The sequence below is a fragment of the Hibiscus syriacus genome, unplaced genomic scaffold, assembly GCF_006381635.1.
Source record: "Hibiscus syriacus cultivar Baekdansim isolate YM2019G1 unplaced genomic scaffold, ASM638163v2 tig00110458_pilon, whole genome shotgun sequence".
In the NCBI taxonomy this organism is placed as follows: domain Eukaryota; kingdom Viridiplantae; phylum Streptophyta; class Magnoliopsida; order Malvales; family Malvaceae; genus Hibiscus; species Hibiscus syriacus.
The window spans coordinates 1,092,097-1,113,796 of NW_024062745.1; the positions used below are offsets into that span (position 1 = coordinate 1,092,097).

The 21,700-nt window shown below is 34.6% G+C and overlaps 1 protein-coding gene across 2 annotated transcripts; it reads right to left on the reverse strand.

Annotated features, from left to right (window-relative positions):
• Positions 1 to 708: 708 nt before the first annotated feature.
• On the reverse strand, positions 709 to 21,191 carry LOC120126528. Of its 2 annotated transcripts, XM_039144683.1 has the most exons (17): positions 21,188 to 21,191; positions 6,392 to 6,423; positions 5,357 to 5,568; positions 4,537 to 4,673; positions 4,309 to 4,419; positions 4,094 to 4,195; positions 3,791 to 3,899; positions 3,497 to 3,697; positions 3,126 to 3,294; positions 2,950 to 3,031; positions 2,775 to 2,868; positions 2,391 to 2,487; positions 1,927 to 2,020; positions 1,776 to 1,848; positions 1,265 to 1,438; positions 1,045 to 1,167; positions 709 to 916 (listed from the first exon to the last, which is right to left on the reverse strand). In XM_039144683.1, exons 2-17 carry the CDS (start codon positions 6,405 to 6,407, stop codon positions 743 to 745), a joined length of 1,968 nt encoding a protein of 655 aa, XP_039000614.1. In that variant the 5' UTR covers positions 6,408 to 6,423; positions 21,188 to 21,191; the 3' UTR covers positions 709 to 742. The 2 variants fall into 2 exon arrangements, with proteins under 2 accessions (XP_039000614.1, XP_039000613.1); XM_039144682.1 differs by lacking the exon at positions 21,188 to 21,191 and having other exon boundaries at positions 6,392 to 6,534.
• Positions 21,192 to 21,700: the final 509 nt, after the last annotated feature.

A 21,700-nucleotide genomic window follows, 5' to 3' on the forward strand; every position in this document is an offset into this window, starting at 1 on the left:
CCCGTATTCGTATTCCAAGTTCAATTTTCCTCAACATTATTTGTGTCACCATAGAAGAATAATTTATTGAACTAAATAAATTAAAATTAAGAAAAAATATTTAATATGCATAATCAACTTATTGGAAAATTAAATCAAAATTAAAAACAAGCCAATGAAATATGTGTATAATGAAGATCAAAGGTATAAATATCTATCAATTTTATTAACTTGAAATTATTTGACTGAAAAAATAAAAAGTAGTTATTGGATTAAGATAATTCATAATTAAGCGATCTCAATTACAGTTTACCCTATTCAAAAAGTGTTTCATAGAATGCAAAAATGTTTACTCAATTAATCACAAGTTCATATTATTTTTTTTCATATCATATTTGCATATATTTAGAAAATTACATATTCGTATATGTTTATCATGTTCATTTTTTTTTGGTAAAATTTATCATAATAATTTAATTTTAAACTTATATAAATGCCACTAAAAGTTTATATTCTCGAACTTCCTAAAGTTTTCAGTATCTCGCACCTAAATCCAAATACTTGTCAAACACAAAAATTTCTAATAAAAAAAGGACGACATAGTATGGAACTTCGACTTATATCTGAACTGCAAGTGACACAAATATAAATTGTCGGGCGACGAGTAACGAAGCTTGTCTTATACTGATTTAAGAGTACAAAAAGATGTCTAATACATGAAAGAAGATGGGATCACAAAAATAAAGGAATAACATTAAATGATTTATGAACCTGATGATGATCTGCAGGCGTTGAAAATATCACCTCGCATCATATCAATTGCCATATGTTCCATGGTGTATCGCTCCGGACCTAAATAAACACCTGTCTTCTCTAAAAGACCAAGTGCTTCTTCCCTTCCATATCTTGAAGCATAAAGCTTCAGGTATTCAAAGTCCTATTCAAGCAGAATAAATACAATTATAAGTAAATTAGTAGCAAAACTTGTAAACCAGAAATTTACCACGCTTGCATCTTACTATATTTAAAACATGGCACTGATAATGATGTGGAAAGTTGCCTTACCTGCAAGCCACTGAGAATTCGCTCTAGTCTAAGCGAAGCAACGGGCTGACTCGAAGATGAGAACACCTCACCTGGGTAGTATAAAACGCCATCACCTGGGGGGAGGCCTCGCCTGAATCTTATCTGCGCGAAAATAAATGTTTTGCATTTTCAGGAATCTTTTGTTTTCTTTGAAAGAGTTCAGATATGTTATTGTGGATTTGAGATGCTGACTGAATACCTCTGCACTGGGAACTGTTGCCTTCTCGTAGCAATTGGCACCCCAATACAGAAAACCGGTTCCACCTTCCTTCCATACACGCCACATAACAGCACGATGCTGTGTTCCTCGCATTCCCAGATGCCAGTTTGGATGAGGGTCGGATGGACCCATGCAAACGTATGTCCACCATTCCTAATATAAAACCATCACATTTCATAGTGCTCAGAACTTTCATGTTGGGCCTTGGTTATATTTTTAACAAAATACACAATATGAACTTTGCAACGCCACAGTACAATGCCACACTTGCAGGACAAAGACACAACTGGTGGTAAGTACACTAAACATTTTGAGGAAGAATCCAGTAGGAATCCGTTCACTTTGCTAGGATCAAAGTAAATAACATATTGCCACAAAGAATCATAAGAAAATGATTAATTTCAAGTCATGACAATAATTACAGACGCTTGTTTAATTTCACCCCTAAACAGACAAAAAAATATGCAGAAGCCACCAGTAAGTGCATTACCTCTCCATTTTCTAGCTGCAATTCAGAAATAACATCCTTAACAAGATCCTCCCGATTACCAAATACCCATTCACTGCACGCAAAAACAAAGAGTTTTACTTATTCTTCAGGACAAGGAAGAGCCCTTTGAGCTATAATAAGCAAGAGATACCTTGTACAATAGATTTGAGTGTGAGGGCGTAGGAACTTTGGCACTTTTAGAAAAGACTCGAAAGGAGTTGGTGCAAGTGGAGCATCACCTGGTCCTGCATGAGAGAAGCAAACCAGGTCAAACATCGCAACAGTTAAGAAAATGATGCCTTGCTAATTCTGTAAGGTCAAAAAAGAGACACGAGTCTTGAAATGCATAATCTCGATATTATAGCACGTCAACTAGAGCAGCAGATCAATAAGCCTTTAGAAGCCGGACCACGACCACGGCACCTCTTTACCACATGCAGAAGTTACTAAGTACCCTCAGAGAGGGGGAAACTTTATACTATCATATCGGGTGGTTGCAACTATTTGATTCCACATACAAACAGATAACAAAAATTTACCTGAGGAAAAATTATGATCTATAAAAGAGGTAGCTGGCATGTTAATAGAAAACAAAGAGGGGGCATGAAACCCTACCACAATAGTAAGTGGTTAAAACACGAGCATCAGGAGCATAAGCATGAATCCCACTCGCAAGGTTGCAAAGAGATTCGTATTGTTCCATATTCAGTGGCTGCAGAGAGAAATTCATTCTCATCAGTGTGTCAAGATTATCATATAATGCTAATATCCAGCACTCAATTTGCTAATGACTGAAACAACATCAACTACTGGATATACAATAATGATCATAAAAGACTTCTAGCACAACAAAAAGAAGTCTAAAGATGCAGAAATGCAGAGACCAAAAACAATAAATAGAGAGAAGCAAAGACATTATGTCCTTTCAAGGACATTATAAGTCTAATTAAAAGGGCATAAAACTACTAATTTTTCAGCCAATTGAAGAACAGATAATACCTCATCCCAGAGGTAAAAGTAAGCTTTCTTCCAATGACTTTTTGTTCTCAGTATCTCGACTTCTTTCTGCAAATAATCCTTTGCTGCCTCATTACTGTGGCACATCAATGAGCATATCCATCAGTTTCCGTAACTAAAATACCTGAGAGATGTGAGCATGCAACTAGCTCTATACCGGGAGACCACTGGACTGTGTGGAACAGCATATGCTGCTAGCCGTGGGTCTGAAAAGAATTCATCTGATTTTGGATGATCCGCTGCAGTAGCAGAAGTGGTAAAATATATATCAAAGAGGGAATAAGAGGCAGAAATCATAGCTGTAAAGGTCGGTTAATGACAATTCTTTGTTACCTGGCCAGGGAGATGTGTAAGTCAAAACACGCATGCTATCACCCCATCTACAAAAGTATGGGCTGATTCTGTACTGAAGAAGCCACTTGAAATGCTGCTCCAATGCATTATACCACTCACTGCTCCCATGTTCGACACCAAACCGATCTTCAATTACAGTATCAGATATCTAGATACATGGTTAAGCACACAACAAGTTCTCTAGAGAGGAGAAAATGAAACACCTATAACTTGTCATCAGCCATTCCAAATATAATCTGAATTTAGTTATTAGACAAGGGTAAAGTGAAGACTAATAACCCTTTAGTCTGTGTTCTCAGTCATAAGTGGCAGCCTAAAAAATTCATAAATACAGATAAAATACAGGATACACCAAATACAGCAGGAAGCGAAGGAGTTGTTGGAATAACGAAGTCCCAAACTGTCAAACTTAACTTGACTCGTACAGAAAGGTTTGATATGGCATCTTCATCCATCATATCAACTGACCCATTATCCGAAAATAACTCAGAAAATGATGGAGAAAGAAGAGCTCTTTTTAAAGATGATGTTGCCGATTTCACTCTCTCCATCTACAAAGAAATTAATCATATGAACAGTTTGAAAAGAGAAAGGAAACATAAATGTAATAGGAACCACAAAAATGAACAGATCCGGATAATCACCACTTCATCCAATGGTTTTCCATCTATAGGCTCCACAGCATCAAGACAATTACGAAGTTCTGTGAATAGTTGACGCTTCTCAGCCTTGCCCAAGCATTGTGTTGAAGAACTGAATTATAGGTACGAATTCTTGAGATTACATGTTTATAATAAGAAGTATGAGATAATATGGGCAACACTACTCCATTTATACAAAAGGCATATAAACCATTAAGCATGCTCTGTTAATAGATGCAATTCATTGATTTTAATGGACAGAACAAAAACTAAGGTAAACAGAGTAAAAAGAGGAAGGAATGTTACTCTGTATCTGCCTTTATAGCATTAATGATGATCTCCCCTTCATATAAACCTGGAGGCTGTGCATTTGGCACATCTATTGAAAGCCAAACAGCACTTGTCTCCCTGCAGCAGGGGAAAAACAAATATGACCCTCTTAGTGCCGAGCAATAAGGATTACGGACCACCCAGCATTTGTTTATGCCAGCAAAGCATGCACTATTAGAACAGAGCTGTACCCAGGTTGTAGGGTTATTTGGTTAATTGGGAGATCAAGAGGTACAAGAGCGTCAGGTACACCCAATATGGGAACCACTCGCCGCAGTTTTACTGATTCACCAACAATCAACCTGCCAACAGCAGAATATTGTGAGGAGATAATCTTTTTTTGATAAGAAAGGAAGGCCTGTGAGGAGATAATCTAAAACTATCACAAAACAAATAACTAAAATTGTCTAGAAACTAACCGATCACCAGATGCTGAGCATAAGTCACAGCATTGAACCTGCACAATTCCAGCAATACTTGAACCACTCCAAGAGACTTTTGGACGGATAGCTATTTGAACACTTTCCCTCTCATTTCTAGCTGCCAGAAGGTTTGTCTTCAAGATTAAAAAATTCATTAGAAGTCTAGCGGGAGGCATCCATTCAAAAAACATCTGAGTCATTTCATGTAGTAACCAATCCTTAAATTTGTTCTTTATAACCAATGCGTCCAAAAACAAAACTAAAAAAGAAAAAGAAAAAAATAGTTAAAAAAAATCAATTACGCACAAAAACCCAAGTGTTTATTTCAGCCTACACATTATACTACCAAAAGGGAATCTCTTGAGAAGGAAACATAAAATTATAATATCCAAGTCATATAAAATGAAATATATCCTGAAGTCTGCCCCATAGACCATAATGATGCCAGGATGAACACAGAATTGCAAAACAGTAGTATGGAAAGTGAATACAATTATATTTCTGTTTGGATAAAAATGAATGTCAAAAGAAACAATTTCCCCCACAAACATCAACAGGTCAATGAAAATGAGCACATTAATTATTAACCATAATTTGATAATGATATAAAAACATGTGAGTCTAAATCAAAAGAAAAATCTGTGACTAGTGTTTGCATGCATGTAGTGAACAAACAGAGCCGTAAGCCTACTCCAGATATAGGAAGGTAAAATAAAGACCATCCAAATCTACCCCTTGGACCTGCATGATTGTATCTCTAAACCAAACTGACTATTAGATGTTAAACAAAAAATAAAAAGATGTGACAATGACTTACAGGCTCTAAATTTCTAGGAACTTCTTGTGGTCCAACATTTGCTGTGCTGGGGATGCACCACACGTGTACTAAATCAGCAGTTTGAACTTCTGTGGGGTCAGTCGAGCCCTTGAGTGAACTTGAAACATGTAAACCAGCATCATTCCATCCATATGCTGTCCCTCCCCCTGCAACACCTTCAACCGGTGGAACATCCATATCTTGCGAATTTCCTACAAGTTGTACAATTCCAAATAGAGTACATTAGACCAATATACTGATTCAAAATTTATATTTGCAGTTCCATGGAATTGAAATTGACAATAAAAGGTTAAGAATGAAAACAAAACTGTTCCTCTGTGTCGCTTGGTATCATACCCTATCCCATTTCATCTCAAGAAATAAGTTAGAGAGTATAAATTAGCCAGATAAAGCAGTATAGATCATCCTCTTTCAGGTGTAATCAATGGGCGAATATGCTCATAAGACAACACAGAATAGTTTTAAGTTCGTTTGGAGTTGATTTAATAAAGAATCCGCCTGTATTTCTAACATATTTATCAAGAACGTTCGAGCTCCAAAGAAACCTCATATTCAATAATTAACCTAAAGCGTACTTCAAAAATTAAAATTATACCTAGAGTTAGTTCCTTTGAATTCAACCTTAAATTACAACGCCGGGAGCTATAAATCTATAACACGACTTTCAATTGCATAACCGCCATAGATCACCACTAAACAAAAAGCAATTAAGCAGTAAAAAAAACAGGGAATCGAAAAGCAACAGAAGGAAAAAAGCAAATAATAATAATAATAAAAGCAAAGAATATTGTACTGAGTAAGCTTAGCGGTAAGCTTCCGAGTTCGATTTTAACTTATCTCTTATTTCTTTTCATTTCGATTTCCACAGCTACCACACAAAACACTAAAAATCGGGGACTAACAAATTAAACTGTTGGAAGATGAATTAAATGAAAACGGCACAGAAACTTAGAGATTGGAAAGTGAATTCGTGAAAATAATAGAATCACAAGGAAAACAAATACGGAGACTAACCAGGAGGGCAATCCATTTTATCCGGCGCGATGCTTGCAATTACTCCGATCTTTGAAATCCTGTGTTTCCTTCTGACAGTTGGGTTTGTTTGAGGGATTTAATAGGTAACCAAAATTCGCCTGAAAGAAACGATGGCTTTTCTCCTTTTTGAAAGAAGGAACAATAATAAGTTGCTAATTATAGGAAAGGCAAAAGATTATGGCGTGTTTCCCCGATAATTACCCAAACAATCAATAATTAATTATCACACTCTTTCTTCAAATATTACCGATAAAGCACCCATTCTGATCGAGTGATAATAAAGTGTATCTCGAGATATGCACCTTATAGACGTGAACGGAAAGAGTGAATTATGAAGCGCACCTTACTGATTTCTATTCGAGCTGACACCATAGTGAAAAAACACGGATTGTAATATGCACCTTCGCAGGATTTTATGACACGTAAGAGAGACACGGATCATGAAACACATATTTGATTATTCCCCCTCAATTATTGTCCCTTCTATTATTACCGCAACTGTCTTAAATCTTGAACGACTCATATCTTCCCCTATAAATACTCAAATCCAAATATCAAACCACACAAAATTACATTCACATTATTTCTTCTATCAAGAATTATATTTATTATATTTAATTTATTTGACTAAATTTTATTGTACTAATTATTTTTTATTACTTTTTGCAGTTGTAAAATGGAAGGCATGATCATATCTCGATACATTTTGCCGATACGGTAACAATATTAAATTGGGTTATTTAAATTATTGTGAATATTTTTTAATTCTTTTAGTATTGGTTTATATTTTAATTTGTATATTATTTATTTAATTAGGAGAATGATCATATATTAGAAATAATTATTCATTTTTGCAGATATAAGACTTTCAATCTTTCAAACTATCGAACTCTCAAAATGAAGCGTATTTCAGCTATTGTTTATTATGATGGAGAAATCAGGGAAGATGAAATCGGCGTTATCTTCGCATCAAATTATTGCCACCTTATTCTTCAAGAGAAACATCACTCTTGAGGAATTGATCGCTAAAATTTCAAGTAAGGTTCACTTTGGAAGTACTGAAAGATTGCCCTTACTTCAGTACAGGTTTCTAACTACACTATTTTCGTTAACTTATACAGAGTTCGAACTCTCCAATGATGACGATGTTGCTATGATGGTTGATGCTCAGAATCAAAATTCAGACGTTGTTACACAAATGTATACCCTATTTGTTGAAGTGTTTGTGGTTCGTGGTATGTCATTATACTCCCACTATGGGCTGGCTCAACAAGCTAATCAAGTTGACAGTCCAACTCAAGTAATGTGTAATGATTTTAACTCATTAATGAGAAATCCACATTTTGGTACCATCCCATCAAGTTTAATGGGAGACACTCATCAACAACTTGTTACGATCTCTACCGAGGTGGCTCCATTAACAATTTGTATGGTAACATCGGTTCCAGTTCAAGGGGAAGACATTCATCTGCCAATTTCTTTGACCTTAATATGAAGATGCCCTCGACATAGCAATCAATTCAGTACCCATTTGACACAATGTCTTCAACTTCTAGGGGAGGCATTCAACTGCGAGCTACTTTGACCTCAATGTGGAGATGCCTGCAACACAACACTCAGTTCAAAACACGTATGACACGATGCCTTCAAGTTCAAAGGGAAGACATTCAAGTACTAGATTGTTCGACCTAAATATCGGCATCATAGAGGAACCATCATCTCCACTAGAAGAACCTCTTCGTGAGCCAAGTGCTGATAATGTTGAGACTGGACTATTCGTTGAGCCAGAATCACCGCAGTTCAATATGAACTCCAATGATGATGATATAGATGAAGTTCCCACGAATACGATACATACCGAACCTCCAACACACATGTATGAAACTGATTATGATGCAATGTACGGGCCAGAATTTACGGATATGCCTAATGTTGTTGACTACAGATTTAACTCATCAATCAATGATGGTAGGTTATATATCAGAATGGAGTTTCCATCCAAATAAGAAGCAATGATTGCAATTAAGAATTACAACATTTGTAATTTTGTTCACTTTAGAGTCGACCAATCCACCACCGAAAATTATATTTGCCACTGTGTCCAACGTGATAACAGATGTAACTGGATAGTTCATGTATAGAAGAGGAAGAAGAAAAACAACATATGAGAACTAACAATATACAATGGTCCTCATAGCTAGAGGGATCAACCAAGATCATCCCAACTTGGACTCCGACATTATCTGTCAAGCCATCATGCTCATAGTCAAAACAAGCTCCCATATAGCTATCACGGTGCTGATTTTAGCTATACAGTCTCAATATGTGTACACTGTCTCTTACAGAAAAGCATGGAAGGTAAAGCAGAATACCAAGTTGGTTTAGGGTAGTGCACATACTGAATCTTAGGACAATAGTCGACTTCGAAACTTATCATGTATACCATTATGATCGAGTGCCTTGCGATCGATGCAAACTCTACCGACTTTTTTGGACTTACCTACAGTGCATTAATGATGTGAAATACTAAAAGTCGTGGTCCAAATTGATGGGAAATTCTTGTATGGAAAATACAAGCAAGTTTTACCATTGGTAGTTGTCTAAGATAGTAATCGCAACATTCTTCCAGTTCTTTTTTCCCTTGTTGAATGTGAAGATACATATTTTTTAGCTTTTTTCCTCAGAAAATTACGCTTACATGTTGTCATGAGGGACAAATTTTTCATCATTTCAGACCGCGGAGCTGGGATCAAAACAGCAATAGACTATTTGGGTCCAATTTGACAACCGCCCCATGTCTAATATCGGTATTGTATCAGACATATTGTCACGAACTATCATGAAAAACTTAAGAAGAATGATGAACACAAATTACTTGTGTACATGGGTATGTCACAATGCCTAATTTCATTTCTCAATCATTTTCATTTCTTGAGTAGAATAAAGAGCTCATTCAAACTATAACAAATATATATATATATATATATATATATATTAAAATAATATTCTAATTATATAACGATAATTAAAGATAAATAATAAAATTTAAATGCATACATCTGTATCAGCCTTCTGATCAATGAGTAGCTGAATTTCTTCCAATTCAGCTGGTTTATCACGATCATTTTTCCTTGTACATGACCATCTATTCAATGTAAAAAATATATTTCATTATATACTCAAAAAAATATTTATATACGAACTCAATATTAAAATTACCTCAACAATAACGGGAAGACTAACGGGTTATTCACGACCGAACATAAAAAGGGCATGTGATACCACGCCCATGATTGGAGAAGCAGGAGACATCCGTCGATAGCATTTTTCTGATAATCAGTTGCCCGACGCATTTCTCTATACATAGATGCAAAAACTACGGAGCCCCAACTGAGTCCTCTGGCAACGTGAAAATCTTTGAGGTAACGCAACCACATATAATGAACTTGGTTGCGAGATTTATCGGACATTGAGATCCCTCCTATGAGTTGTAATATGCAAGTCAAGACAAATATTTTAGTCTGTTCCTCGGAATAGTATTCACTTACATGTTGAAAATTTGTAGTCAACCATGATAACGGTATTGACTACCATTGAAATTAGGTGGGATACCTCTAAGATATTCCTCGCACAATGAATGTCAATTAATATCTTCCACACCAAAAATAACATCCCTCTCCTACCAGGAGCCCCAAATGTATAGAAACATCCTCCAGCATAATAGTGTGCTCCCCACACGAAAGATGGAATATGTGTGTCTCTGGTCTCCACCTCTCAAACAATACAGAAATAAGGTTGAATTCAATGTTACACTGGCCTTAATACTTCGCTATGTAACCGAATCCATCCTTAGCTAAATAAGGCCAGACACAACTAGATATATCTAACTTAGTGTTACGAATAAATTGATCTAATATACGGTCATTCCCCTAATTAAATAAATAATATACAAATTAAAATATAAACTAATACTAAAAATAAATAATTAAAACATTCACAATAATTAAAATAACACAATTTAAAATTGTTACCGTATCAGCAAAATGACTCGAGATATAATTCTCATCTAAACGCATCAACACACCTTCTATTTTATAATTGCAAAATGTAATAAGAAAATTAGTAAATTAAATAATAGTAAAATAATAAACTATTAAATGATTATAATATAATTTAAATGTAACACCCTCAACCCGTATCCAACCCGAATATGAGTCTAAGGTGTCACATTGACTTTTCAAACTTTGACTCTTGACAAAATTCAAAGAAAATTCAAAACTTTCATTAAAATAAAAGTTGTTTATTTACATAAATTGACCAAAATAACCAAAAATCGATCAGAGCCTATACAACTCACTCAATTAGTACATGCCAACTATATTCAGATAACCAAACACATTTAAATCATCTATTTTCTGATCTGAAACTTTGTAAGGAAAATACTGACCTGTCTTGCTCCTCTTACCTATTTACTCTTCTTACTTCTGTAACCTACATGTGAAACAATCACACGCTAAGTCATTGACTTAGTGAGGCATAAAACATATAATAAAACTCTAACTCGTAATCATGCTTGAACAAATTTCTACTAACATATCACATACAAGCATCACACCCACATATACATATAATAATTCCTACTATGCACTTTTCATATATTCATCTATCTATATATATAATCCACGCATACATATAATTATCTTCTTTCTTATCATTATCATATTATCACCTTTCATATTTCTATTCTCTTGCTTATATGATCAATTAAGTTCATATCATATATCTTATAGTATATACAATAATCACTAACACACATATATCATATCATATAATTCATATCACAAAACACATATACATCACATACATTACATTCAATGTTATCTCTTATTAGCCCATGTACACCTGTGAGAACTGTAGATATGTGAGTCTATTGAGGTTGTGCACCACTATGCTGTCACCACAGCTCATATAAATGTCCCGAAGGACCTATCTAGAGGTCACAAAGACCCCAGTAACTATCCAGAGGTCATAAAGAACCTCGGCAACTATCCATAGGTCCCAAAGAACCTAGGTAAACTGTCCATATGTTCCTTAGAACATAGGTATACTGTCCATATGTCTCGAAAGACATAGGTAAAACTTTTCATATGTTCCGTAGAACATAGGTAAACCCTCGATTCTTGGCATACCAACTATACCCCTAGCTCTCATATCACATAACATGGGCATTATCATCTATAACATTTCATATCACTTGTTCTTTCTCTTCTATCACATACCACATGTATGTGTAACCATATATTTCATATCATATCACATGTATCACATAGCTCATATCTTATACTTTGTTTTCTCATGTTCACATATAACATGTCATATGGCTCATATCTTTCTCATGCAGTCATATAGTTCATTCACTTAATATCTTAAGTTATCATTTAGATCAACCCTACTTAGTTTATCTCACTTTTCATTTATTCACTTAAATCTAATTCATATAATTTATACCTTATCATCATACCATTACCTATACCCGTTGCACATAAGATCACATGTAACACCTATGACTATATTCATGCATAAATAATAATCATATCACCCATATTAACATTCATAAAATCATGTAATCAAATATTGGGAGTAGACTCATCGCGATTCTTTTCCCCACACATCATATACTAATGCATATGCACTCACCTTGGCCTTACTAAGTTCGATCCACTTTTATGATTTCTTTTCTTCCGATCGAATCTTAACTTGATAATCGTTCCGGAACTTGTTCATGTTCGATATCTACATAATCATACATTGATACATATCAGTATCCAATTGATATATTCTAAACTATCACTCCAAAGGATAAAAAGAAAGCTATTTTCAACTTTTAATAGAGGCATGCTGTTGCAACATTTTAATATTTCGATATAACAAATTAAGTTAAATGGATTTTAAGATTTTCCAAACGATTTTCTAAGTATATTCGATATAACTATTCGAATATCAAAACATTACTCCAAATATTTCAAAAATCATTTTTTGATCCTTACTTAAGTGTAAAATTAAGTTTTAATCATAAAACAATTTCAAAATAATTTTACAAAGTATTTCGAACCAATTCAAAGCCAAAAATTCCAGATTGCTCAGAGGGAACCGATTCCCCCCATAGGAGGAACCGATTCCCCCCTGAATGGTTTGGCTCCGAGATTTCCAGAATGCTCGGAGGGAACCGATTCCCCCCCAAGGGGGTACCGATTCCCCCCTGTTCAACGGTCGAAATATTTGAATTTTACACTTAGGGAACCGATTCCCTATGAGAGGGAACCGATTCCCCCCACGCTCCAAGCTGTTTTATTAAATGTTTTCACACTAAAACGGCTATAATATCTTCTCTAATTATCCCCAACGTTCAGAAGTGATCCAAGGTGTATTTAAGCAAGCTTAGAAGCCATTGATCAACAACAAGAAACATCAAGCAACTAGAATCAAGAGAGAATCAAAGAGAAAGCATCAAACCTCAAGTTTGAGCATTTCAAGCCCATTTTCATTCAATATTCATTTTGCTTTCAAGAACACTTTTTGTGCTCAGTTGTATTCATCTTTGAGTGTTCTTTTCTTTGTTCTAGAATTGTGCAAACATCTTACCTTGTGAGGTTTTCTTGTAAGTTTGCAAATTTGTAATCTTCTCTTTGAGAAAAGAGTGTTCTCAAGAGTTGGGGTATACTCTTGAGGGAATTGTAAGGTTATCTCTTTGGCCTCAAAAGAAAGAACAAATTAGTGAATTTGTTGGAAAATCCTTAGTGTGGATAGCTAAGGTAGTGGACGTAGACTTTGTTTGAGAAAGTCGAACCACTGTAAATCGCTGTGCAATTACTTTCAATTTTCTGCAAAAGCTTCCACAAAATTTTTATTGCCAATTCACCCCCCTCTTGGCCAATTTCATCATTCGATTAACTCAACACATGCATCGATGCACTACCCCATGTATCGATGCATCCCTAGACGGGTGCATCGATGCACTATCTATGCATCGGTGCATAAATCCCATTCGTTGTTTGTATTTTAGGGGATGCATCGATGCACTCCTTATGCATCGATGCACCAATCGCATTTGATGTTTCCATTTTAATGGGTGCATCGATGCACTTCCTGTGCATCGATACACACTGAACAATTTCAAGAGATTTACCCTTGATGCATCGGTGCACCTTGAATGTGCATCGATGCACATAGCTCAGAATTCAATTTTAATCTCGAAAATCTACTCAAATCAACTCAAATGCTTCATCTTTCATCCCCTATCATGTTCTCAACTCACATACACATTCAAACTCATTTCTATTCATTAATCACCTCTTTAACATCAAAATCCTATTCTCTATATATAATTAAAGAATTACACTAAATTTTCAACATGTTCCAAAATCAATTATATTGCTTCTAACTTCTTAATTAAACCCTTGACAAGTCAAATTCATCCTTGGAACTTCAAAAACCTTTTTATAATAAAAGTTCATTTATAAACCCTTAATAGAAATTCTTTTCTAATTCTCTCTCTTTGGTGTTTTAAACTTATATAAGCTTTCCTTAAGCTTATATAACCCCCAAAGACTCAAATCCAACTTAAAACTTTCAAGAAATCAACAGCTAAATCAAATTTACCTTTGCTCTTGGCTTCTACGTGAAGAAGAAGAAGAAAAGAGAAGAGAACTCTGGAGAATTCTCTCCATTTCCACATGTATTTATCCTTACCAATCCCATTTTTAATTCATTTCTTGGTCAATTGACCCTTTTGCCCTTTATTTCCTTTAATAATTACTAAATAACCTTCATCATATATATCCAATAATCATTAAACTATTTCATTCTTCTACTTTAGTCACCAAATTCTGAAACTTTACAATTTGGTCACTAACCCGTTATTGCGGATGTTACAAAAACATTTATAACTTCTAAAAATGATAGAAAAAACTTACTTAAAGTGTGCTACAATAATTGATAAGGAAGAGAATAAATTTTTTTTGTGATTTGAGTGTTGTATGGGATGATATTTATAGGAGGAGGAGGACAATCAGCTGGGCGGTATTAAAGGGGGTAGGTTGATCCGCGTCTTCCGTTACGTGTCAAATTCCCCGTGAATGCACAGATTATAATCCACGCTTTTCCACCGTAGTGTCAGCTCGAAAAAACCCCCAGGAATGCGCACTTTATGATCCCCGCCTTCCGTCCACGTCTGCAAGACGCGTATCCTAAAACGTATTTTATTATCACTCTGTAAGAAAGGGTGCTAGATTCGTAATATTTGAAGAATGGTGCACGCATGTAATTATTGATTGTTTGGGTGATTTTTAGGTAAAAACGCTAAATATATTCCACTACCAAATTTGCTTCTTACACACCTATATAAAATATCAAAGGTAAACTATGTCAATAGTCCCCTTTGTTTTCGGTCTGATCGATTTAGATCACGGATTTTTTTAATTAAGTGTGTTTGATCCTTTACGGTATCGATTTGTCCAGTAACTTGATTGTTAATTTCCGTCGGCTCATTAACAGAAGTATGAGTTGACAATTAAAAATTAAAAAAAATAAAAAAAATAACTCACGTGTAAGACTTCTTAAAAAATCCCACATGTAAGACTTCTTCTGAGAAAAGTAACTAGAATTATTCCCCGCACAAAAGAATAGGTTGACCATAAGGTCTCGGGGACGATGATGGAGTTTCTACACAAGTCATCTTCCTTTGTTGTTATAGTTGGACAGTTTCTTACAGTAATGGTGGTCGTGGATACGTGGCAGTATTTTCTGCATGGATACATGTACGAGAACAAGTTCTTATATCGACATGTTCACTTTCTGCACCATCGTCTTGTTGTTCATTATTCATTAAGAGCTTTGTACAATCAACCGGTGGAGGGGCTTCTGGATGGCACAATGGGTGGTGCCTTATCATTTCTCATGTTCTATATGTCTCCTCGAACTTCCATCTTTTTCTTCTCATTTGTCACTAAGAAAATTGTCGATGACCATTAAGGGTTAGTGCTATCCGAAAATCTAAGTCACCTAACACATTCGTTTATTTTGCTGTTAACTATGCCTGCAAAGCTTCAAAATTCACTGTCAACCCCTTCGCTCCTCCCCACAAAAACCCATTACATGTATAATGTATGATGGTTTTCATTTTTTGCCCCAATGGCCTTAAACTTGACATCATTGTGGCTTTCATTTTCTCCATTACAATATTTCTAATTCCATCATGTAACAACTTTCTAAAAACTATTTGGGTTATGTTTCAACTACTTTTTTTTTGTTTTAATTCCTATTTTACTATATACCCTAGATTTTGCAGATGGGGCAGTAAACTCAAGTGGGTTGCGGTAAGTAAAATGATGGCACAAGTGCTTGAATTGCAGGCCTTACATGACTACTCCAGTCAGTCCTTCCCACAAATGGAAGAATGACTTCAAAAAACCAATATCGTGGCAATGAAGATGATAACTATTATCTCCAAGCATGAAAATGTGGGTTTAAACTCTTTCAACCTTGATCGCATAGCCATGACACACAGCTCTTTCAAGTGAAATATATACTACAATATACTACTATTGTATATACTAAGGTAATATTTAGTCCTTGTAATTGTTATTTGCTATATGTGGTAGACATTTGAGATTAGTTGAGGGAAGATGGTGATAGTTTATGTAATTTTCAGTTTATTAAGGAATGAAAAATTTTAGTTTTTAAAGTGAAATCTATCAGAGCATTTGTAAAGTAGTACTTTCAATTTTTGAAGATCACTCCAATAGTACCTGTATGAAGCTGCCATACATTATTCAATGGAAGAAGAAGAAGAAGAAGAAGAAGAAGAAGAAGAAGAAGAAGAAGAAGAAGAAGAAGAAGAAGAAGAAGAAGAAGAAGAAGAAGAAGAAGAAGAAGAAGAAGAAGAAGAAGAAGAAGAAGAAGAAGAGAGGAAAGAAGAAGAGGAGGAGGAAGAAGAAGAAGAGAGGAAGAAGAAGAAGAAGAGAAGAAGAAGAGGAAGAAGAAGAAGAAGAAAGAAGAAGAAGAAGAAGAAGAAGAAGAAGAAGAAGAAGAAGAAGAAGAAGAAGAAGACATGGATTTTTTTTAATTGCCACATGACACTTCCGTTAAAAGGTCAACAGAGTGAATGGTCGAGGAACTAAAATCAAACGGATTGATAACATAAGAAACTAAGTGCACTTAATTAAAAAATCAATGACCAAAGTCAATCAGACCGAAAATAAAAGGGACTTTGGCATAGTTTACCCAATATCAAATTGCTTTATTACAAAATGATTGTTGACGCTTATTTAATTTAATTTTATGTAATAAAACTGATTTTAATTGATTGGATTTTGAGATTAATTGTTTTGATCTTCGGATGAAATATGTTAAGGTTTGGCTGGCTCATTGAGAATATCAATTTTTAAGAAATTGTTTTTACAAAGTATCTAAAAGATGAGGTGTATTTAATGTTCTAGGTTTAATTTCATCTCGGATATTTGAAGGTGAAATTATTTCGTGTGGAAATTCCCGCTAGAGGGTATTTGACAATAGTTTTATTATTATTTTAATTGAAATAGAAAATTAATAAATTATAAAAACAATTTATTATTGAAATTAATAATATAAGGGTGAATTGATTGAATTTAAAATATAAAGATTTAATTGGATGAAAAAAATTTAAGTGTTTAATTTTTTTTCAAAAGTTCGAAGATTTTAGACACCATTAAACTAATTTGTATTTAATATAAAAAAAACCTTAGACATAAATTTTACCTATTGAAGTACTTGGTTATATATCGTGAGCTGTTGTAGAAGACAGACCACATCAACACAATCACCTAAGAATGACCGTAAATGAGACAGATAGTTCGAGATCAACTTGGTCAAGACTCGATAAATATTCGGATCGAAGACTCGACTCAAGTTATTAATGAGCCGAAACAAGCTATTTGATACTCGACTCGAAAAGCTCGTGAGCAGCTTGAAAATATAATATAATTTAATATAATAAGATTATATTTTTTTAAAAAAATATTAATAATATTAACATTTATGTGTTGATTTTTAAAAAAAATCAGTAAGATTTTCATATATTTAAGGTTTAAGTTTGAGTTTGAGGCTTTAATCGAGTTAAGTTTAAGATTTTTTTTTCATTTCCAGCATTTTTGAGCTGTTCACGAGCTGTAGTTCAGGGTTTCGAGTTCGAATCAAGCTTGAAAATTTTAAGCTCGCGCGTTTTCGAGTTGAGTCAAGCTCCATTTCAAAGTTTTCGAATCGAGTCGAACTTAGCAATACTCAAACTCGACTCGACTCGTTTATACCCCTACACCTACATATCTGACACAGTTTAAGAACTGATAGATGGACATAAAAACATGTGTTATGAACTAATAAGTTAATAGGATCCTTTGAATCTATTTTGAACTCACAAAAAACAGAGTCTAAATTTCTCGAATTATCAAACTTCATTATATTAAGCAGCCGACAGAATTAAATTGATGACACAACACAATTGATCAGAAAATAATAGAAGAGGAAAAAATGTTTTTAGCCCAATACCTCAAGCGGGTCAATTATTTAAGATATTGGATCTCTCCAGCTTTTATTTTGGAAAATATGACATTCCTATATTACACTAAAGACTCATCACGTCGAAATGACGAGTTCTCTCAGATATTATTTTTAAATAATCCCCCAGCAGTGGACCTCACGTGGGCCATTAATATGACTCGTCACACCGGAGTAAAAAGTTTATTTAAAAATTATTGTTTTTAAAATTACAAAATAAAAATAAATTATAAATTTCAAAAAAATCAGATGGAACTCGTCACCTCTTCGAATTCAAAAAAACTAGTCGTTGGTCAACGGGAAGATGGGCAACGGTCACTTGGAACTCGTCAAACCCTAAATCCAAAAACTTTATAAAAAATCAAAAGTTCGTTAAAATCTCAAAGAATGGCAACCCGAGAATGTAACATCCTAATCAAGTCCGACCCGAAGATCTGTGGATTACGATGCCACATAGAACTACCAAAATAGTCAACCTGAAAATTTCATTTCAAAACAATCATGCTTATCAAAATCATTCATCAAGTCATAACGAGGAATCGAATTAAAGTTTACAAAATATGGGAGTATCCTAAATACGTACAAAATACAACCCATAATTTTAAAATCAAAACAGAGTTATGACTCGAACAAGTAAAAGGTTCACATAAAATACATGCCCTCTAAAATAGACTCAAGACATACTCTGTAATGGTTGATCTGGAATGTACGGATTCGATAGGTTCCTCGACTACCCTCTCTACTAACCTGCGCACAAAAACACATTTTATACGCTAAGCTCACAAGCTCAGTGCCACAAGAAAAACTATGCAATACTACATTATTTGTCACATGAACATGTCGACATGCATAGTCATAAACATGCAAAAGTGCATCACAAACATGAGATAGGCAAGTGGTGAGGTTGGAGGAATTTACGTTCATCTCAGACAACACACTAGCCTACCTTGAAAGTGATAGCTTCGGGGTAAGAATCGAAATTTTCGTGCATCGGAACTTATGGCCCTTAGTCTACCTTGGACTCTCGAGAGGTCGGGGTGAGGACCAAAATTTACGTGCATCAGAAGCTCACACCTCGAACCTAATTGAACATGAAGTATGATTCTGAAATTTAAGTGCATCAAAATTCGTATTGATACAACACGAAAATTACGTGCATCAGATGCGTACCATTATACATTATCCGAATTATTTACAAACAAATGGACAATCGTCATAATGCTAGAGTAACTCGGGTGTCCTAACCGTTTCCCGAGTGTCACACAAGGCAAATCTTCTATCTTAATATCTTCCTTGATTTCTAGGTGAGAAATTAAAAGTCTTAATTATTTTCATTTGTATTAAATATTTAAGGCTTATACAAACTTAGAACACCTTAGCCCGAACACCCCAAACATATTAACCAAAATTGCACAAAAATATATGTGGGTATCAATATTGTGCCAAAGAGAACAAAATTTCTAGTAGGGGAAAGTTGTAACGCCTCGAATCTCGGGTTAGTAGTTTGGGTCAACCCGAAGCCTAAAGTTGAGCCCAATTGGACCTTATAAAATAGTTGGACCAAGTTTAGTGTTATTAGGCTTGAATTGGGCCTAAGAGTTAGTTGGTAAGAGTTGAATGTCTTATGAATTAGAAATTAGAGGGACTAAAAGTGCGATTTACTTAATTCTTAATTCAAAAGTTGAAAACTCCCATTTTTTATGAGATATACGTGAACAACTCCCAATCTCCCACCAAACACTCATCTTCTTCTTTCATCTTTTCTCTTTTCTTCACCCATCTTCAAGTTGAAGGATTTAAGGCTTCAAGTTTAGTTTGGGTCAAGAAAAGGTAAGATTATTAGCTCTCACCCTTCAAGCTTCATTTTAAGCTCCTTTTCACTAGTTTTTATCCATAGAAAAAATATAGGTTTTGATAGGTTTGTGAGAATCTATGGATTTTAGCTATGTTTTGGATATTAAGGAGTTATATAGAATGTATCCAACCTCTAGATGGATTGGTAATCCTTTTTCTTACCTTGTTTAGTGAAGGAAGTGAGAGAGAGTTCCAAATCAAAAGGCAAAGAAAAGTTGAGCATTGGTTAAGTTGATGAGAGTTCTAGCCACCAAATAAGCAAGGTAACACCTTTACAACTCTTTTATACTCTTAGTGAGTCATTAGAATTTCAAAATAGTTTAAATGGTTGAGTTGAGCATGATAAGCATTTTCATGGTGAAATTCTTGTTTTAGAGTTATAAATGTGTTTAAAGCCTCTATTATGACCTTTGTTGATCAAATAAAACTTTAAGCATGTTTGGGGACCTCACTAAGGTCTTTGGGGATTGAAATATAGCATTTTAGTATGTGTTTTATGACTTCTGCAGGTAGAGTATCGATACTATTGTGATAGTATCGATACGTGTTCTTCGTTTTGGGCAAATTCGTGAGTTTCTGGGCAAGAGTATCGATACTCTTTCAAGAGTAGTGAAACTTTGGGTCATAGTTTCGAAACTCCTATGAAGTTTCAAAACTAGGCAGAACAAAATGTTTAAAAGTATCGATACTTATATAAAGTATCGAAACTTTTGCAGGAGTATTGATATTCTTGGGCTAGTATCGATACTTTCAGACTGTTTTGGGCAAAAATATCAGTTTTAAGGGAATTAGACTCGAGGTACCCTAACACTTCTTTATATCATCAAATAAGACTACAAGTGAGAATATTAATGATATTAATTACACTTAGAAACAAGATTTAATTAGGATTACATAAAAATAGCCTTAAATGATGCTCAAGAAACGATCAAGACACCCGAGTTCCTTTTCCTTTAGAAAATATCGAAAATATATAATTTAGTCTGGATATATCCTTAGATAGTGCGCGAGACATTTAAAGCTAACTAGCTTGGGCGAAGGTCCAACACTCAAGGAGTGGGCTAGTCAAGGGGGTTGACCGATACAGAGATTCCGGGCAACCAACCACGGTAGACTAGAGAGGTGTGTGAGCCCCAAGATGTAGAACCCTCAGCCGCAGAACCCTCAGCCGCACCATGATGTTTACCATAAAATAAAGAATACAGTATACGAGTATACTCACTATTTCAGTTTATTAGTTAGCTTGAGCATGTCATGAACACTTTTAGTATGTCTTTGTTGTTAGTGTGGCACTGGGCTAGTTAGCTCAGTGTTTGGAATTTGTTTCCTTACACAGGCTAGTCAAGGAGTAGTCCGAGGACTTTTTGACAACCGTGATCCAGACCTAGATAATGCAAAATATGTCTCGAGTTTATCTTTAGAGGGCATGAATAATTGTAAACCCAATTTGTATATTTTTGTATGAGTCATAACTCATTTTAAAATATGGTCTATATGATTTAAATATTATTTTGGGAGCTCCTAATGTAAACTATTTTATTTAAATTATAGTTTATTTATTTTTGCATGAGTGATTACAAATGATAATTTTTAAAAACGAAAAAAAAAATTAAAAGAAAAATCTGGTTAGCCATTCTGATGGTTCCGTGTGGCATTCTGATCGGTCGACTGTGTGTCGTACTGAATTAGGGTGTTACACAAGTGGTCCCCTGACTACAGGATATTGCTTTATTAAGTCCATTGACTATTAAAAGTTACAAAATAATCCTTTAAATATAAAGTGTTGCTTTATTGAGTCCTTCAACTATTAAAAATTACAAAATGATCATTCGACTATTAATATGT